Source organism: Ylistrum balloti, unplaced genomic scaffold, assembly GCF_031769215.1.
Source record: "Ylistrum balloti isolate Yb309-2 unplaced genomic scaffold, AGI_CSIRO_Ybal_v1 Utg371294, whole genome shotgun sequence".
NCBI classification, from domain to species: Eukaryota; Metazoa; Mollusca; class Bivalvia; order Pectinida; family Pectinidae; genus Ylistrum; species Ylistrum balloti.
The window spans coordinates 436,235-451,546 of NW_026782694.1; the positions used below are offsets into that span (position 1 = coordinate 436,235).

Consider the following 15,312-nt stretch of genomic DNA (forward strand, 5'->3'; position numbering starts at 1 on the left):
GTGGTATTCATTTGTAATATTTTGTTAAACATATTGTATAATAATTGCAATTGTAGTAAAATAAGAAGGTTATAATGGAAGGAAATCATGTTCTTTGTTGGTTGTTTCCTAGATGTTGACTTTTGATGTGTTTCATGACATCCGATTTCTTGTTTACAGACGACTTTTTGATTACTTTTATAATAATTGTTGTGTATCTAACATTTATGAGTTGTGCATGACTATTTTCACGATGTATTATAGCGTTTCAATACGTCACGTGACAGATAACTATGTTTTTCTACGCGAACATGGCTGGTCACGTGACTTCATTGAAGGTGGATAGCTTTAATCTGCGAATCAAATATCAAGGTTTAAACGGAAATATCACCACTGCGTCCGCTTATCGCACTACAAGCGATTGCATGCGTATTCAAGAAATGTGCGATATTTGATGTCAGCTTGTTGCATCCAACTGGGACTGTGACGAAGTTTAATGTCACCTTTTTACACACGCCATACGTAGTCTACAGCTTTAATGAAGCCGTCCATACAACTCTGGAAAAAGCTATTACAGCAAAGATTACAAGATTTAGGGAGGAATTATTGTCATGCTGAAATTAATTTTGTGAAACACAATTGAGAGGGATTCCCCATCATATTCGTCATGAAACCCGTAACACATTTTTACGATTGAATATCACATCAGTTACAGTATCTCTAATGAATTAAAAAAACTAAAATGTTGGGTAAAAAACGTGTTACATCAGAAATGACTACCGCAAGCTATTATTGAAGTCAGTTTCCTGACATAATGGGACAAGCAACGTGCTTCACATCACCCACAGACTGATGCTGGTGCCACGACGATGCCCATATAAGATGTGTTTTTGTACCATCAGAAATATAGGCTCAGAGAATGAAGTCGTATTGACTCCGATCAAATCTTCTAGAATAGGCAGCCTGCGCCAAATCCATGTGGTTTTGATTCTTGAATAAAGTAATGACCTTGTAATTTTGGTTGAAATGCACAGTCTTTATGATTTAGTCTCTCCTCATTGAAAAGATATTCTCAAGTCAGATATTGCACAAAAGACACACAAGTGAATAGCACCTTTCAATACAAATTTCAAAAACAATAATACGGGCTCAATTCCCTAAACTCTACTCACTAGAAGTATTACCGTAAGTGGTGTTTTTGCTTCGATGGTTCATTTTTTTATCTAAAAATCCCAAGCAAAAAAAAAAAAAAAAATACATATGCGGTGTGATGAAGCTGAATTTCTCTCTATATCCAATTGTTTGATCCAGAGAAATAGACGTTTCTACAATGGCATGCTAATTTCGTTATAAATGATTAATTAATTAATTCTGTAAACAATTAACTATTGTTACTTTTTCAATTCATTACCTGTACTATACTTCCTTCATCTTACTCTAAAATTATTTTTCTGTCCTATATATTGTATAATATAAAGACACACACCTAGGTCCGGTCATATGCCATTACGACTGACACATTTGAAACGTTTTTGTAGTTAAAAGTTAACATTGTAACATAACATGTGTTATGAAGTTTTAATTTAATTAGAGGTTCAGGTAATGAAAAAGGAAACCTTACTCTTTTTTTCTGACTGAGGTTCGAATTTGAAACGAACAACTGTTACGTCACTTACCGGAAAAAACCTCACGTGCGTTAAATGTTGGCATTTCGGTTTCTTTCATCAGGAAGACCAAGAGCACATTACAACAGGATCAAACTAGAGTTGTCAATTTCATATGATATAAAATTGATATTTTTCACAAAACATTGTTTCATTTCCTACTAAAATTGCCCGATTAAAATATTTAGTTTTCCACGTAGAAAAGCAGTGAAAAGTCCCGTGATTAAATATATTTAAATTTAAATATATAAAATATTTTGGAAAGTCGCTTTTTAATGAGTTTATTTAAACTGACGAGAATATCGAGGTAGAACCAATGAGAACAATGTTTATTGACCCAGTTCTTGAAAAAAGCTTATGCCTGTTTTCTCTCATACTTCATTTGGAGTACACCTTTAAATGTAAAAAAAACACCTTACCCAAAAATCAATTAAATGGTCACATTCAAAATGCTGTACTTATCTCCGTCTGTTGCTGGAGAAGGATCTCTTTGTCATCAGACACTATGCTGATGAAAGTTATGACCTATATATGTGTTCCGGATGTACATAAACTAGCGGCGGAGTCTGTCTGCTAATCTACTAATAGTTGTGTATAAACTTACACGTAACACGTGACATTAAACATAGCGGGCCTGTTACGAATGATTTGTGTAGAATTGTTCTTACTTCTGTCCTAATTGCACTCTGAAACGTTGATATGGGTCTCATGCATTGTTTGCTTTTCCTGTCGATGATCACAGTCAGTTGAATGTTTGTATCGGTCTGATTGACTGCCGGCGTCCTCTGACGATGCACGCTGAAACATCCATTGTTGCTATTATTCATATCTTGACATTCTTTGACTTAATCTCCAAGCAATCGAACATTTCACACATAAACAAACTACTCAGCATATCTGGCCTTTTACTGTTACAGACATACACAATCATAGTTTATATAATAATAATTTCTTTCCATATCATTTCTGTATTTCTATAGTTGCAGATCCGTGTTCCATTTCATCGACAGGATACGAGAGTTTTATAACTGATGTACCCGAGGACACACCCGTCGGTATGTACTGATACATTAACTATTCTGATACAAAAGCAATAAAAACGAGGAAAAAAGTCAACAACAACAAACAAACCTAGCTGATATGTCAACAGTTTATCCAAACCCAAATTCAAACAAACTAGGGCAAAAAATTATGCTTCATCGATGACACCCTGTCACTTACCAATTATTGTGATGTTTAACACTAATGCAAGCAGTGTCCTGTTTGTTTACACAGATGCAAGAAGTATATTTGATACTGGTAAAAACATCTACTTGTAACTCCTAAACATGAAGAAAATTATACAATAAATCATACTGAAGCACCACGTAATTCACACTGAAACAAGTGTAAATCATATTGCGAAAATGTCGTAAATTAAACCGAAACAAGCAGTAAACTGTACTGAAACAAGGAATGAATACTGAAGCAAGAAGAAAACCAAACTTAAACAGTATTTAATTATACTAAAACAGTCAGTAAATTGTGGTGGTAACCAGGAATTTATACTGATTCCAGGCAAAATTTAAGTTGAACGGAGAATGAATTACATATATCACATTTAATTTGATGCATTTTCTTTGACCATTGTATAAGATTAGTTGTGTACATATTATATTTACACTGTAGTGTACCAGTTGCTGAAGTGATGATTAAATCAATATCATTATTTCATTAAAGGATCTGTACTGGGGAAACTGGACGTCTTGGGTGATCCTGAGACAGTTAATTTGTCACAGCAATCCAATCCTTACCTCCTCCTAGATCAGGTCAGCCGGAATATCACTCTCCAGGTGGAGCTTGACACCGATAAGGGTACTGGAACTATAACCCTCCTGGTCAATTGCCGAATCATAAACGAAGTTGACTTGCCTGCGGTAAGTCTGATAGTTTGAAATCTTTATAAAAAAAAGTGATGTGTTTCTGAAGATACATAACTATGTTCCTTTCCATCCCTTAAGCGACATAAACCGAAGATGAAAGAATTGCTTTTTAGATGAGTCTTGTCTGTCGTAGTTTTCCGATTTAGATAAGGTTAAGCACTAAATATTGGACACCCTTGAGGAAAATTTAAAGTGAAGGTTGAATGTGTCTTTGTTTCTTACAGCTGCCAGAGTGATACTTTAAAACACTGATACATGCTACGTTATTATTAGCATGTTGTATATTTTGGTTACCGTTGTTTTCAGAAACCGCCGTAGGGTCGAAATGACTTCCAGTTACTGAATTCATTTCAGTGCCAGAAGCCTCTACTCACCAAAAAAATGAAATTTTGATAATTCAATAATTTGAGATAGTCTTCCTATGCAAGATTGGGTGCTGATATTGTTTAAATATGCTAGGCTTTACCAAAAGCTAAACCGAATAGGACTTACTGCTGTCTCAGTTCACCCTTGAAAATGAACGTAACAAACAGATATGTAAATGGTCACCAAAATGGCATTAAAAAGGGCGATTTTGTACTATATTTCCATACATGGAGAAAAAGTATCGTGGAGTTTGCGTGTCGTTTAGCACTCTATCATAGATTGGCAGACGTGGCGCTGAAAGACTATTGACATTCTCGTGTAAATCACACTTAATCTGAGACAGTTTTATCTAAACGCCCTGCTCCCTGTGTGTGGAACTTTTTCATACAGTAAGAATATTTTCCGTCCCAATTCCAGTTTCTTGTGATATCCTCTGACTTTAGATACAATATTAGTATTCATGATATGCCGTTTTATCAGTCGGTTTCACTAGTATTTCAGGTGTTATCCATTGATATTGAATGATATGTGTATTTAAGTACTCTATTTATCTAAGACACCGAAAAATTGAACGACCTAAAACATTTTTGACTTCAATATTTCTGATGTCCATGATATAATATTTTGCATTTTACAAACTATTATATTTTTTCATATTCAATGGAATTGTTTTTTCTCATTTGTTAACATGACTTATATAACCTAACTCTTTCCTTGAATCTTATTTCATATTTCCTTAACATGGTATCAGCAACAAGCATTATCTGAGCACGGACTCTTTCAATATTGCGAGGTGACTATGTGTCTTTGGATAGTTGCGATATGTTTCTGTATGGCCGCTTAGTGTGGAACTGATACCGATTTCAAAGTAACATAAACCTGCAGTGCCAAAGAGACCCAGCAGGACACCACTTCCTGTCACAATATACTGACGATGGACACAGCTACAATGCAATGTTAAGCAGGAATTAGTAATTACTATTTTCTAAAGCTCTGGGATGTTTCTTACAGGGCACAAAACCCATAGGTTCAATCATCTGTATGCATTTGTTTCACATAGCTTCAGCAAATCACATGTTTTAACTCTTTCCAATAATTTTATTGCTTGTGTATTGGGTATTGGCCGTTTGGACAACAGATCACGATCTTCATTCACAGATACCGCTAACTGTAAGGGTGATACTGGAGGATGTCAACGATAACCCACCAATTTTTACAAGCTCCAACTACGTCGTCAACATCACAGAGGTAAGATAATCAGTTGGAAATAGGACATTCTAGTTATCAGACACTAATTAAAATTGTACTCAAATGTTCTTGTGAGGCATCTTCCAAAAAGCAAAATAAGCCTACAATTCCGGAACATCGTGTATTATAATGGAATAATAGAATCTGTTTTATGGTATTTGAAATGCTTCTCCAACATGGAGTATATGAGAATTAAGCAAGAACGTTATACATCAGTAATCATTGAGGCTTGTTTTTCTCCAGGACGCGTCCATTGGTACAACGGTGTTTGATGGCGCTATAGCGACAGATGCTGACCAGAGAGGAGGTGGAAATGATCAAATATCGTACAGAATCCTCAATGGGCCCTACTCCGATTACTTTGATATCGAATACCCACTTTACCCTGATATCAAACTCAAGAAACTTTTCGATTACGAATCACTCAACACCATCACTGTGGAGATTGAAGCAAAGGTTAGTCGAATTCAACGCCGAAATGTGTGTTTAGATGTCATGAAATACTGTGTAACGATTCTTCTATGTAGATTTTGATTTTTCTTTCGATCACTTTTGATTTTTCTCAGTCGCCTTATTGGTTTCAAACTTTAGGCTCAGCATCACGTACGGGTCCTTGAAGGAAGAAGCATGGAGTTTAATTCATTGTTATGCTATACAACTGTATCACAATCAAAATTTGTTTTAAAATATGCTGTTGACTTTTTTGGTGGTTTTTTTTTTGTACAATCTTTCATCGCATTTTAAAATATCTTAGCTTGTACGTAGATGTTGTTTAAACTTAATACGTCATGTATAGGTGCATCACTTGACGTTTGAACATCATTCTTCCATTGTTTCAATGTTACTTGGTACAATGGGTCTAAAAAGATATATCAAGATACCAATATTCAAGCAGAATGTTCTGCGATGTTGGACTTCTTTCAGAAAGTTGAACGATAGATTCCTTTGGTCGGTCATATTGATCTACTATAATGATAACGTCTGAAGATATTTTTGTCTTTAAACTACTGCTATTGTCTAGACCTCGTCTTATTTGGTCCTAGAGTCGCGACTATTCCTTTTAGACATTCTTTTACATTAAAGTTCCTTCCGAAAATAACTATATATTACTATATCTCATATAATCAAGTGGTTAACTATCCACAAAGTTCTCTTAGAGATACCTTTGGGATTTTGCTTATTCTTAAATTTAGATGATCATGTGAAACTCAAGTACTTCAATCACGGTAAATGCATCTCTGTACAACTTCAGAAAGGATGAAAAGCTCTGTATTGAAAAAAAAACAAACACTTAAACTTAATTGCTGACACAAATAACCTATCAGATGAAAATCCAAGTAAGGTAGCAATTTACGTAAACCAAGTGTAATATTCGTTAAAAAATAACAATATTTACAGAGTTATGGCCCTTTGAGGAATAATTACCTTTCCAGAAATCTGATTTCTCAGTTTTTTAAATCTGATTCGCTTTTTATAGAAGTTATACCATCATACTAAGTTATAAAGACGCGAAAATAAAATCAACTTTCATATTCATTATAAGAGTGCAGATGTTCATGGAATGGAATATTCATATTCAGTCACTTTGGAAAGAAGGACGAATAAGTTGAGGGAAGGATAGCAAACAATTCATTTGAAAATGTATTCATTTGTAGGATAATCCTGTGCGTGGAGCCAGTTTGAGCAGCAGTGCAACACTGACCATAAACATCGTTGATGTAGATGACCTCAATCCTACTTTCACTTTCGATTTCTACAACGGAAATGTACACGTGAATGCAACTAGGGTAAGACTAACAGTTCTATTATTTAAATTACTTGTATACATCAAGATCAGTTGATATTTTTATAATCATAGAAACTGTCATCTTTTTGTAATTTACTTTTATTTCTAAATCATATTTTTTATGAGATTTGTTATTTATTGTTATTTTTTTTTCTGTTTATCTTTTTATTATTTCGTTGATTTGGATGTACTATTTATAATCAATATTTTCTTACATTTGTCTGTTGTTTTATTATTCAGGGTACCGTAGTTACGATCTATCCTCCAATCAAAGCTCAGGATCAAGACCAGCTAAATACACCTGTTATTTATTATCTGCTAGGTACGTAACGCAGTACACCAGAGTGTTTTGTGAAAGCTGTACACCAGAGTGTTTTGTAAAAGCTGTACACCAGAGTGTTTTGTAAAAGCTGTACACCAGAGTGTTTTGTTACGATGGAGGTCATAACTCTATCACGATTTTTGTCATGTCGTGATTCATACTTCTGCTTATCAAAAATCTTGTAAAGTATGTTAAACCCAAACAGAGTAATGCGAAAGGATAGAAATCATGATTTTGAAGCGGTTTATAAAAGCATTTCTTGATAACATTGTATTCAGATAAATATGGATAAGACATTTCTTAATCTTATTTTGTCTATCATTTCTTTGCATTTTTCACAGACCCAAAAAATCGTTTCATTATCAACGAAATCACAGGCCAGATAACAGTGGAGGCACAATTGTCGGAGACGACATACTCAGCTATACTTAAGGTATGCTGATGACTTTGTATGTTATTGGATCCACAATAAAAACAGAATAACCTCATGTAACCTTTTTACTGAAACTTTTTTTAAAAATTCATAAAAAAAATATATATATTTTGAAGCTCAGTGTCGTATATATCCGACATCTTGTATCTTGTAATGACTCTACAGATGGTGTGATGTAATCACGCACAGGAAGTGAAAAAATGGGTTGTGGGTGTGAGAGAATACTTTGCGCGATTAGACTTTATCTTAGATATAAATATACATTGTCATTTCAATTGCTAATTTAGTAAAAATATAGTTTTTTTTAGGTAATAACGTTTCCATAGTTAGATATATATGTTTTTGAAGCATTTTAGATATTTGAATGCAATCCAAATCGTATCGGAACGTACTTTTCAATGTATTGCGTTTGTATTATTCTTAGAATCCTGATCATTCTTATGACGTAGTGTTAGTTTTCACAAAACAGTATCCGGATGGGATCCAGTAACAATATATCTAAGTGACTAGAACAAACAAACCCCTCATTTTTTTTAATAAGAAAGGGAGACTACTCTAGCGTTTCTTCTACAGGCGGTACAGCGGGACAATCCTTTGCGATACGGCGCAGCTTTGGTGCAGATAGTTGTGTCTGGATACAATTCAAGTCTGTCAGATGGTCCCTCTTTCCCACAAAATTTGTACGAAACTACCATATCGGAGAGCCAACCTTCCGGAACAACTGTCATGACAGTTCCGGTTAACGTCTGCAATGCAGTAAGTTTATATCTTCTTGTCATTAATTACGGAAACGTCATTAGACTCATTAATACGTAATAAATTAAAAACTGAGTTAAAGAACGCTTAAATTGAGGTGCCAATATTTACATGTATAATGCACTATTGAACAAAACTTCTATCATCCATTAATCTGTCACGCTCATGGCTAAACACAACTCCTGCAAGGGTACTGATCACATAATGGGGGAACACACCGTAGTTCCATTATGTAACATCTGTTCATCATAATCTCCGTTTGAATTTTCATATATTTGTATTTACAACCGAGATCCAATCATATTTTGCAAACAGTATGTATGTCCCTTATCAAGTTACATGTAATGAGTTAAAGTATGCTGTGTTAAAAATAGATATTGATATACGTTATTTTCAGTGTAAATGTTAAAACATAACCAATGAACGTGTTGCAGAAACCAAAGTATTTTCTACAATGTAATGCAATGCCAAAATTTGTGTTCTCCATCAACTAGTGTTTAAAAGATATTCTACTCAAATGAAATTTAGAAAATATTGAGTAAAGAATATGAATCTTGACATTCATTTCAGATTACAACACTTAGTTACACTATTATGGAAAGTATACTGGAATTTGCGGTAGACCAGAGGTAGGTGTGATTGTGAAAGTGATGGTTGAATATAGAATCTAACGTATTACAGCTACCTTAATTTGTACAATATACTTCAATACACAAATAAGACGGAACATTGTAGACATCTTAAAACGTAATACCATTTACTTTACTCATGCTTGCAAATTCGTGGTGTACTTACATATACTCTGCTTATGATTGGAAATGTTCTTTCTTTCGGTTGGAAATCTATATTCAATTGATGATCTTACATCGAAGCTGGTCACGGTATGAGAAACTAGAAAAGACTTAAAATACACATTTCAACATGGGAGTTGTCGAAATTAAGCAAACGTTTCTGCTTATACTTTCGGATATGTATGAATTGTATTCGGAGATAAACAATCAGAGGAAGTTGAGATACCTGTAAAAGTACCCTGGTATATACACTGTTTCCACGGTGCCCCTAATGTAAATGTCTAAGAAAAAGAAAGCCGAGATTTTATATGTATACCAGAAGTCGACTTAGATAATACCTCTTCTTGTAATGCCCTGACACTACCGACGTAAGTAGCCGGAGCTAAACTGGAACACAAAAGCAACAACGGTGAGAAAATCGGCTGAGCTCCGTTGAAGTAACACTTAAAAATCACAATTGGCCGTAGTAATACCGACGCAGAGCCAATGCGCCAAGTTGGCTAGATGTGGCAGTGCTGATATATATCACTTAACCATCCCTTTCGCGGGGAAGAATGTGGCGTTATTCACTACTTTCATAATAAATTATCGATGTTAAAATCGTTAAAGTGTTCAAAAATTAACAGTTCACTAATGAATAAAAGCAAGGTTTAACGTGATATTAAACTTTTGTGATATTTTTTTTTTAATTCAGGGGAAACATATTTCTAGTCAAGGCTCTGGATTATGACGGTCCCGACAAGGAATATCGATTTACACTGCAGGTTTCTGATGGTGTACATGTAAGTAATACATGCTTTATACGTAACAATCGTTTACACCTTTAATAGGTCGTTTTATTTTACATGTATACCGTACAAATTACAATTATTTACGAAGATTACACTGTCACCCTTTCATAAATACACACGTTATTGTGTACTCTTTATAGATAATGTCCAAATAGACACATGAAGTTTTGGAAGCTGTTTTGAGTTATTGTTCCTAATGTGTAATGTTGTTGTCACCAGGTGGCGTCTACGTCTATTCACATTCGAGTCCAGAATGTCAATGACAATACCCCGGAACTTCGGAATGATGAGTACACAGTGGAAACAGAAAGAATACAGGGCGCGATAATCACTGTTATTAAGGTATTGCTGCAATTATATTTCCACGAGAAATTCATTATTTGAGTGTCAGACTATATAAAAAAGCAAAATTGATATTAATCATATATTAATGTTAAAAAGGTCATTATATATAGCAATGCCTACGCTAGGATTCTAACCCGGGACCGCTGCGTCACTAATTTAACAATCACCTGATCGAGCTATAGAGAAGTTCCGAATATCATGGCTTATATTATGCCAGGATAACATAATCATATTCACAAACTGGTATGACATCGGGCGTTGAATTTTCTGAACATAAGATGTATTCCAAATATTCCTGAGGACATGGGATCATCCATATATGATGACGATTTTAGTTTCGTGTTTCAGATTGTATTTTTTCTTAACTTTTATATAATTCCATGTTATGTGTATTTGTTACGCTCGTACGATTTGAGATATGGTTTATAATGATCCAAAATCAGTAGACAAATGACTGAAATTTAGTATGATATGTAATGGATACAATGAGGATATGTCTTAAAATCATCATAATTTTGATAATTATTAAAAAAATAATAAATAAAAACAAATTGTAAAAATGATATTTCATGAGTTTTATGTTGAGGAAAATAGGATATAAAATCTTACCCCATTATACTCATTATTATTTTTTATTCGTGTGAATGTATTCACGCATATCCAAAATATATATTCAGCCTCCCATTCTGCTAACACAAAATTACATTATCGTGGTAGGTAATATCCTAAATGAGTTGCCTCCCTATTGAAAAGTACTTCGTGTATTTAGACCTGAGTGAATACCATTACCATTAGTAAACAGCCGTAGTGTTTGTATAATGTATCAGTATAAGGGGTCAGAATTTTTAATCACCATTTAAAAGTCACGCATGTCGAATTAGTGCTCTTTATACTTGTCGATAAGGGATTAATCATCTTAGTGTGATTTCCTTCCTCTAGGCTTCTGACAAGGATGGCAACACTCAGCTGTATTACCAGCTAAAAACATTCACATCGTGAGTATTATATCATTAAGTTTATATATTAATCGAATTTAGATTGTATATATAACCTTTTAAACGATTAATATTTCGTGTTAATATAAGAGAGCACGTCGTTTCGTTTTACTTTCCTACAAATGCCATGGCTATATTTGTTGAAGCTATCATCAGTGGATTGTAACTATGTTTAAAACAATTAATATTTCATTTGAAAACAACTTATTTCCGGACTAACAGATGTCATCATGTTTTTTTTTCTTTTACAATTACTCAAATATGAGTATATATGTTTAAAAATGTTTGTCATCATGAGATACGGTTGTTTCTATAATATATTTGAAAATTTGCTGACAACACTTTTTTAAAAATTTTGACCCCAGATAACCATGATATTTAGACAGAAAATGTATATTTATTTACAACTCACTGTTTATCTTCGTTATATATTCGTTATCTCATAGCCAATGTGTTTCTGTTGTGTTTGAGACATAGGTTTACTGTTTGATAAGACTGTCGCATGTTTACCTCAATGCTAGACCCATTCCTATCTTAATTGACTTGATATATTCTCGACGGTACTCCCTGTGTGTATTTAATCAGGATATTTAACTGACCGTGTTCTTCAATAACGCTGGCAGTTTTAGAGTTGGGTCTGCACGGTCAGTTATTATAACTTCATCAAAATTTGAATGCAGAGCATATTTAAACACTAGAAACATTATCAAACGAATATGTTCTTTAACCAATGAGAGCTGAGGATTTTTTCTCCACTGTATGCTTATGACGTGTCATTTATAGGTGTTCGTCATCAGTAATTTAATGACGTCATTGTTGTTTGTTTTCCTTTGTTAATGTGTTGATTATGGAATAGTATTAAGGCAGTTATCCTTACAATTTTTTTCAGGAATATTTCTTAACTTTATGCTGATGACGTATCAGCTATGTGTGTATTCGTCATCAGTAAATCAATGACGTCATTGTTGTATGTTTTCCTTTGTTAATGTGTTGATTATGGAATAAAAATAGAATTGTTTTTCACACAGGTTCTTCTCTATTAATTCCGAGGGAGACATCAGCATAACATCATCCCCGGAGGATCTGGTGGAAGACAGTTATTTGTTAGTAGTCAGGGTATCCGATGATGGTGTTCCTCCGCGGTCCACGGTTGCCTTGGTAACGGTGAATTTTCGGTCTCTTGGTGAAGGTGTTGTGGAGACTCAGGGCAAAATGGCGGACGGAGGGAATGACTTACTGGCTATCATCATGGGCGCTATAGCAGCAGTCCTTTTCGTTATCATCATTATTCTTATAGTATATATCATACGAAGGTAAGTTTAACGTAGCTGGAATAAGAAAATAGAGACAAAATTCTACAATAGCCAATACTTTTCAAAAATTTTATACAGTCAGCCTTAGTCAACGTTTAACTGTTTAGAAAAATCATATGTTGCCCCGACTGTCTGTCTGCATGTATACTTGCATTTTTACTAAATTGAAAAATAAATAATTCTTTTTCTGGAGAAAAGGCCAATTTAATATGGAAATGTAACACATTACATTGTATCAGTATTTGATAAAATATGTATATTGAGCATTTTTTAACACAACATGCTGATCAAACTTTTGTATCTCCAATTACAGGAGAGTATCATACACAGACGAGCAGTTAACGAAAGCGAGATTGCAGGATGGCCTTGACCCTAAGGGATTGACATACAAACCAGGCGATCCATCTCCGGATCCCGTCGAGTTAGACATGAAATTTGACGGTGACCTTGAGGAAACTTCAGATATAGACGGAGCAACAACCATACAAGAGAATCCGTTATCAGATGATAGAATGAATTATGGATTTTCCAACCACTCTAACGACGGAAGTGGTGAAATTCAATTGGATACAGCTGTGATTCCTTATGGAAATTCATTTCATAATTACGAAGAGCGTCATACATTCCAAAACGGGATGCTTAAAACATTTCATGTTCCTGAGGGAAGCAGTAGTGGGGAAAGTAGTAACAGTGACAGCACTGGTGACAGTAACCGGGGCCTAATGAAGATCCGACCCCACAAGTCATCCTCCTTATCTAAAGGCAAAACTCTTTCCTGGGGTGACACCAACGATCGGAGTTCAGAGGTAACCCGATATTTCATCACTCATTTAGGAAGCGCGCAAATTGTAATAGTTTCTTAAGTATACCCCCTCTCCCTTAGCGTTTACCCTTTGCTTGTTAATGTGAAGGACATTGCTAAGGTAATGTTACTATTGGGTGTGGTTCATGCCTTGTCAGTATAGCTTTGCTGTTTCCTGCCGGTTGGCCTTCGGCAGTATCCACCAACGCATTAACAGACGAAACAGTCCTTAACTGACATTGGATCATATGTCAAATAATGATAAACTTAATAAGCAAATCAAAGCTAATCTATTAAAATCAAGAGTGTTGTATTTCTGATCGCCTCTAGCATCACTGATAAGTACCAATATTAAATACATTTTCGCAGCCCAAGATGACATACTATTTCTTAAAACTGCCGTCCGTATTCGAAATGGCATTTATATTTTAGATGGTTTGAGCATAGTCAAAATTTTCTTCGCTTCGTCTGGCAATAGACATGGTATTTACATAGTAAATATTGGCTTCCCCTTTTAGACATCAAATTATTTACTGATCTACGAGCAGTTAACAACAAGCTTCCTGTAATCAATTGTAATGAAATGTTATGTATTTAGATAACGAAAAAGACTAATAAACACATATTTGTTGTGTTGGATAGTAGATCGATAAATCAAATCAGTCTTAGATTGTATAAACGACTCACAAATGAATAATATCTTTTGAAGCAAATACAGACGTAGAAACAGCCTAAACCAACCAATGAGTTAAAATTAAATCTAGGAGAATATCTTATAACAAAAGAAAAGAATAATTGTGATATTTTGAAACTTTCTCTTCTTTGTGTCGAATTCGGTAATTAAATAAAAACACATTACGATATACAACATTTGTAAAGAGTGCTGATGTTACTTCATTGTATTTTCTTATATTTTCAGGAGACCCTTCCAAAGGAAATGAGAAAGTCCAAAGAAAAACCAGAAATAACAGTTTATTTCTGATGTTTGTTTGAGAAGAACGCGGTGCTGTTTTTTGTGCAATATAGAAAATGTCCAACGTTTACATACATACTTTTTGCCTGTGAAGATCGAACTCCGGAGTGATATCCGCCCATAACCGTGTGTGTACATCGATATTTCTGGAGACGATTTTGTGATATGGTACATGCAATATTAGCATCTAGTGTTACCTCGCTAATCTGAATGTTTGTGTGTGACAAATCAGGGTCAAGTAAGTTCTGGATTGAGTCAACAACTGATGCAAACCGGATATGTCCACTATTTGAAAAAAATCGATTATTTTGCCGTTAATGGGGTTACACTGCTGCAAATGGGTGTCATTGGATATCTTTAGTGGCTTGAAAACGTCATAATGGACTGACTGCTGATTTCGTAGAGTATTTTCGTACTAATTTAGATTTATATAGAGCGAGTGATATCATTCACATCAGGTGATTAAACGTGTTCTCTCACCGAAGAACTGTGATTAAGATTGTGAAGCCCTATGTTACCTGAGGAGGCGTCCTCATTTTAGATATTATGCCAGCCATAAAAGAGCTATTCACTACTTTATTGACATCGTATGCTGCTTTTCACTAAATCTCATCAGAGTGTAGTGTACAACATTTCAGCGATGTGGTGACTTTTTGATATGGCTCTTTATGGTGATAGCTTGCAATGTCAGTGCATGGGTAGACTGTTCATCGACCTTGTGCTGGGAAGGATGACTTTCATGCCAATTGGTGTAAAGATTAGAGTAACAGTAATTGAACTGTGTTGTCGCGGGCAAAGTGTTGCGATGCACAGCGCAACCGGAAGT

At 34.7% G+C, this 15,312-nt stretch overlaps 1 protein-coding gene across 1 annotated transcript; it reads left to right on the top strand.

Annotated features, from left to right (window-relative positions):
* The first annotated feature begins 290 nt into the window (after positions 1-290).
* Positions 291-14,495, top strand: LOC132561866 (protocadherin-15-like). Its single transcript, XM_060226574.1, has 15 exons — positions 291-351; positions 3,363-3,559; positions 5,090-5,179; positions 5,423-5,635; positions 6,835-6,966; positions 7,206-7,287; positions 7,629-7,720; positions 8,294-8,476; positions 9,047-9,105; positions 9,962-10,049; positions 10,278-10,400; positions 11,343-11,398; positions 12,427-12,711; positions 13,025-13,517; positions 14,433-14,495. The coding sequence occupies exons 1-15, from the start codon at positions 291-293 to the stop codon at positions 14,493-14,495; spliced, it is 2,217 nt and encodes a 738-aa protein (XP_060082557.1).
* The last annotated feature ends 817 nt before the right edge of the window (positions 14,496-15,312 follow it).

Bases quoted from the DNA above. Each gene is read 5' to 3' on its own strand.
- LOC132561866 (XM_060226574.1), top strand. From the start codon at position 291: ATGGCTGGTCACGTGACTTCATTGAAGGTGGATAGCTTTAATCTGCGA. The intron at 10,050-10,277 runs GTAAGTAATACA...TGTTGTCACCAG, and splicing joins AGGTTTCTGATGGTGTACAT to GTGGCGTCTACGTCTATTCA. The intron at 12,712-13,024 runs GTAAGTTTAACG...CTCCAATTACAG, and splicing joins ATAGTATATATCATACGAAG to GAGAGTATCATACACAGACG.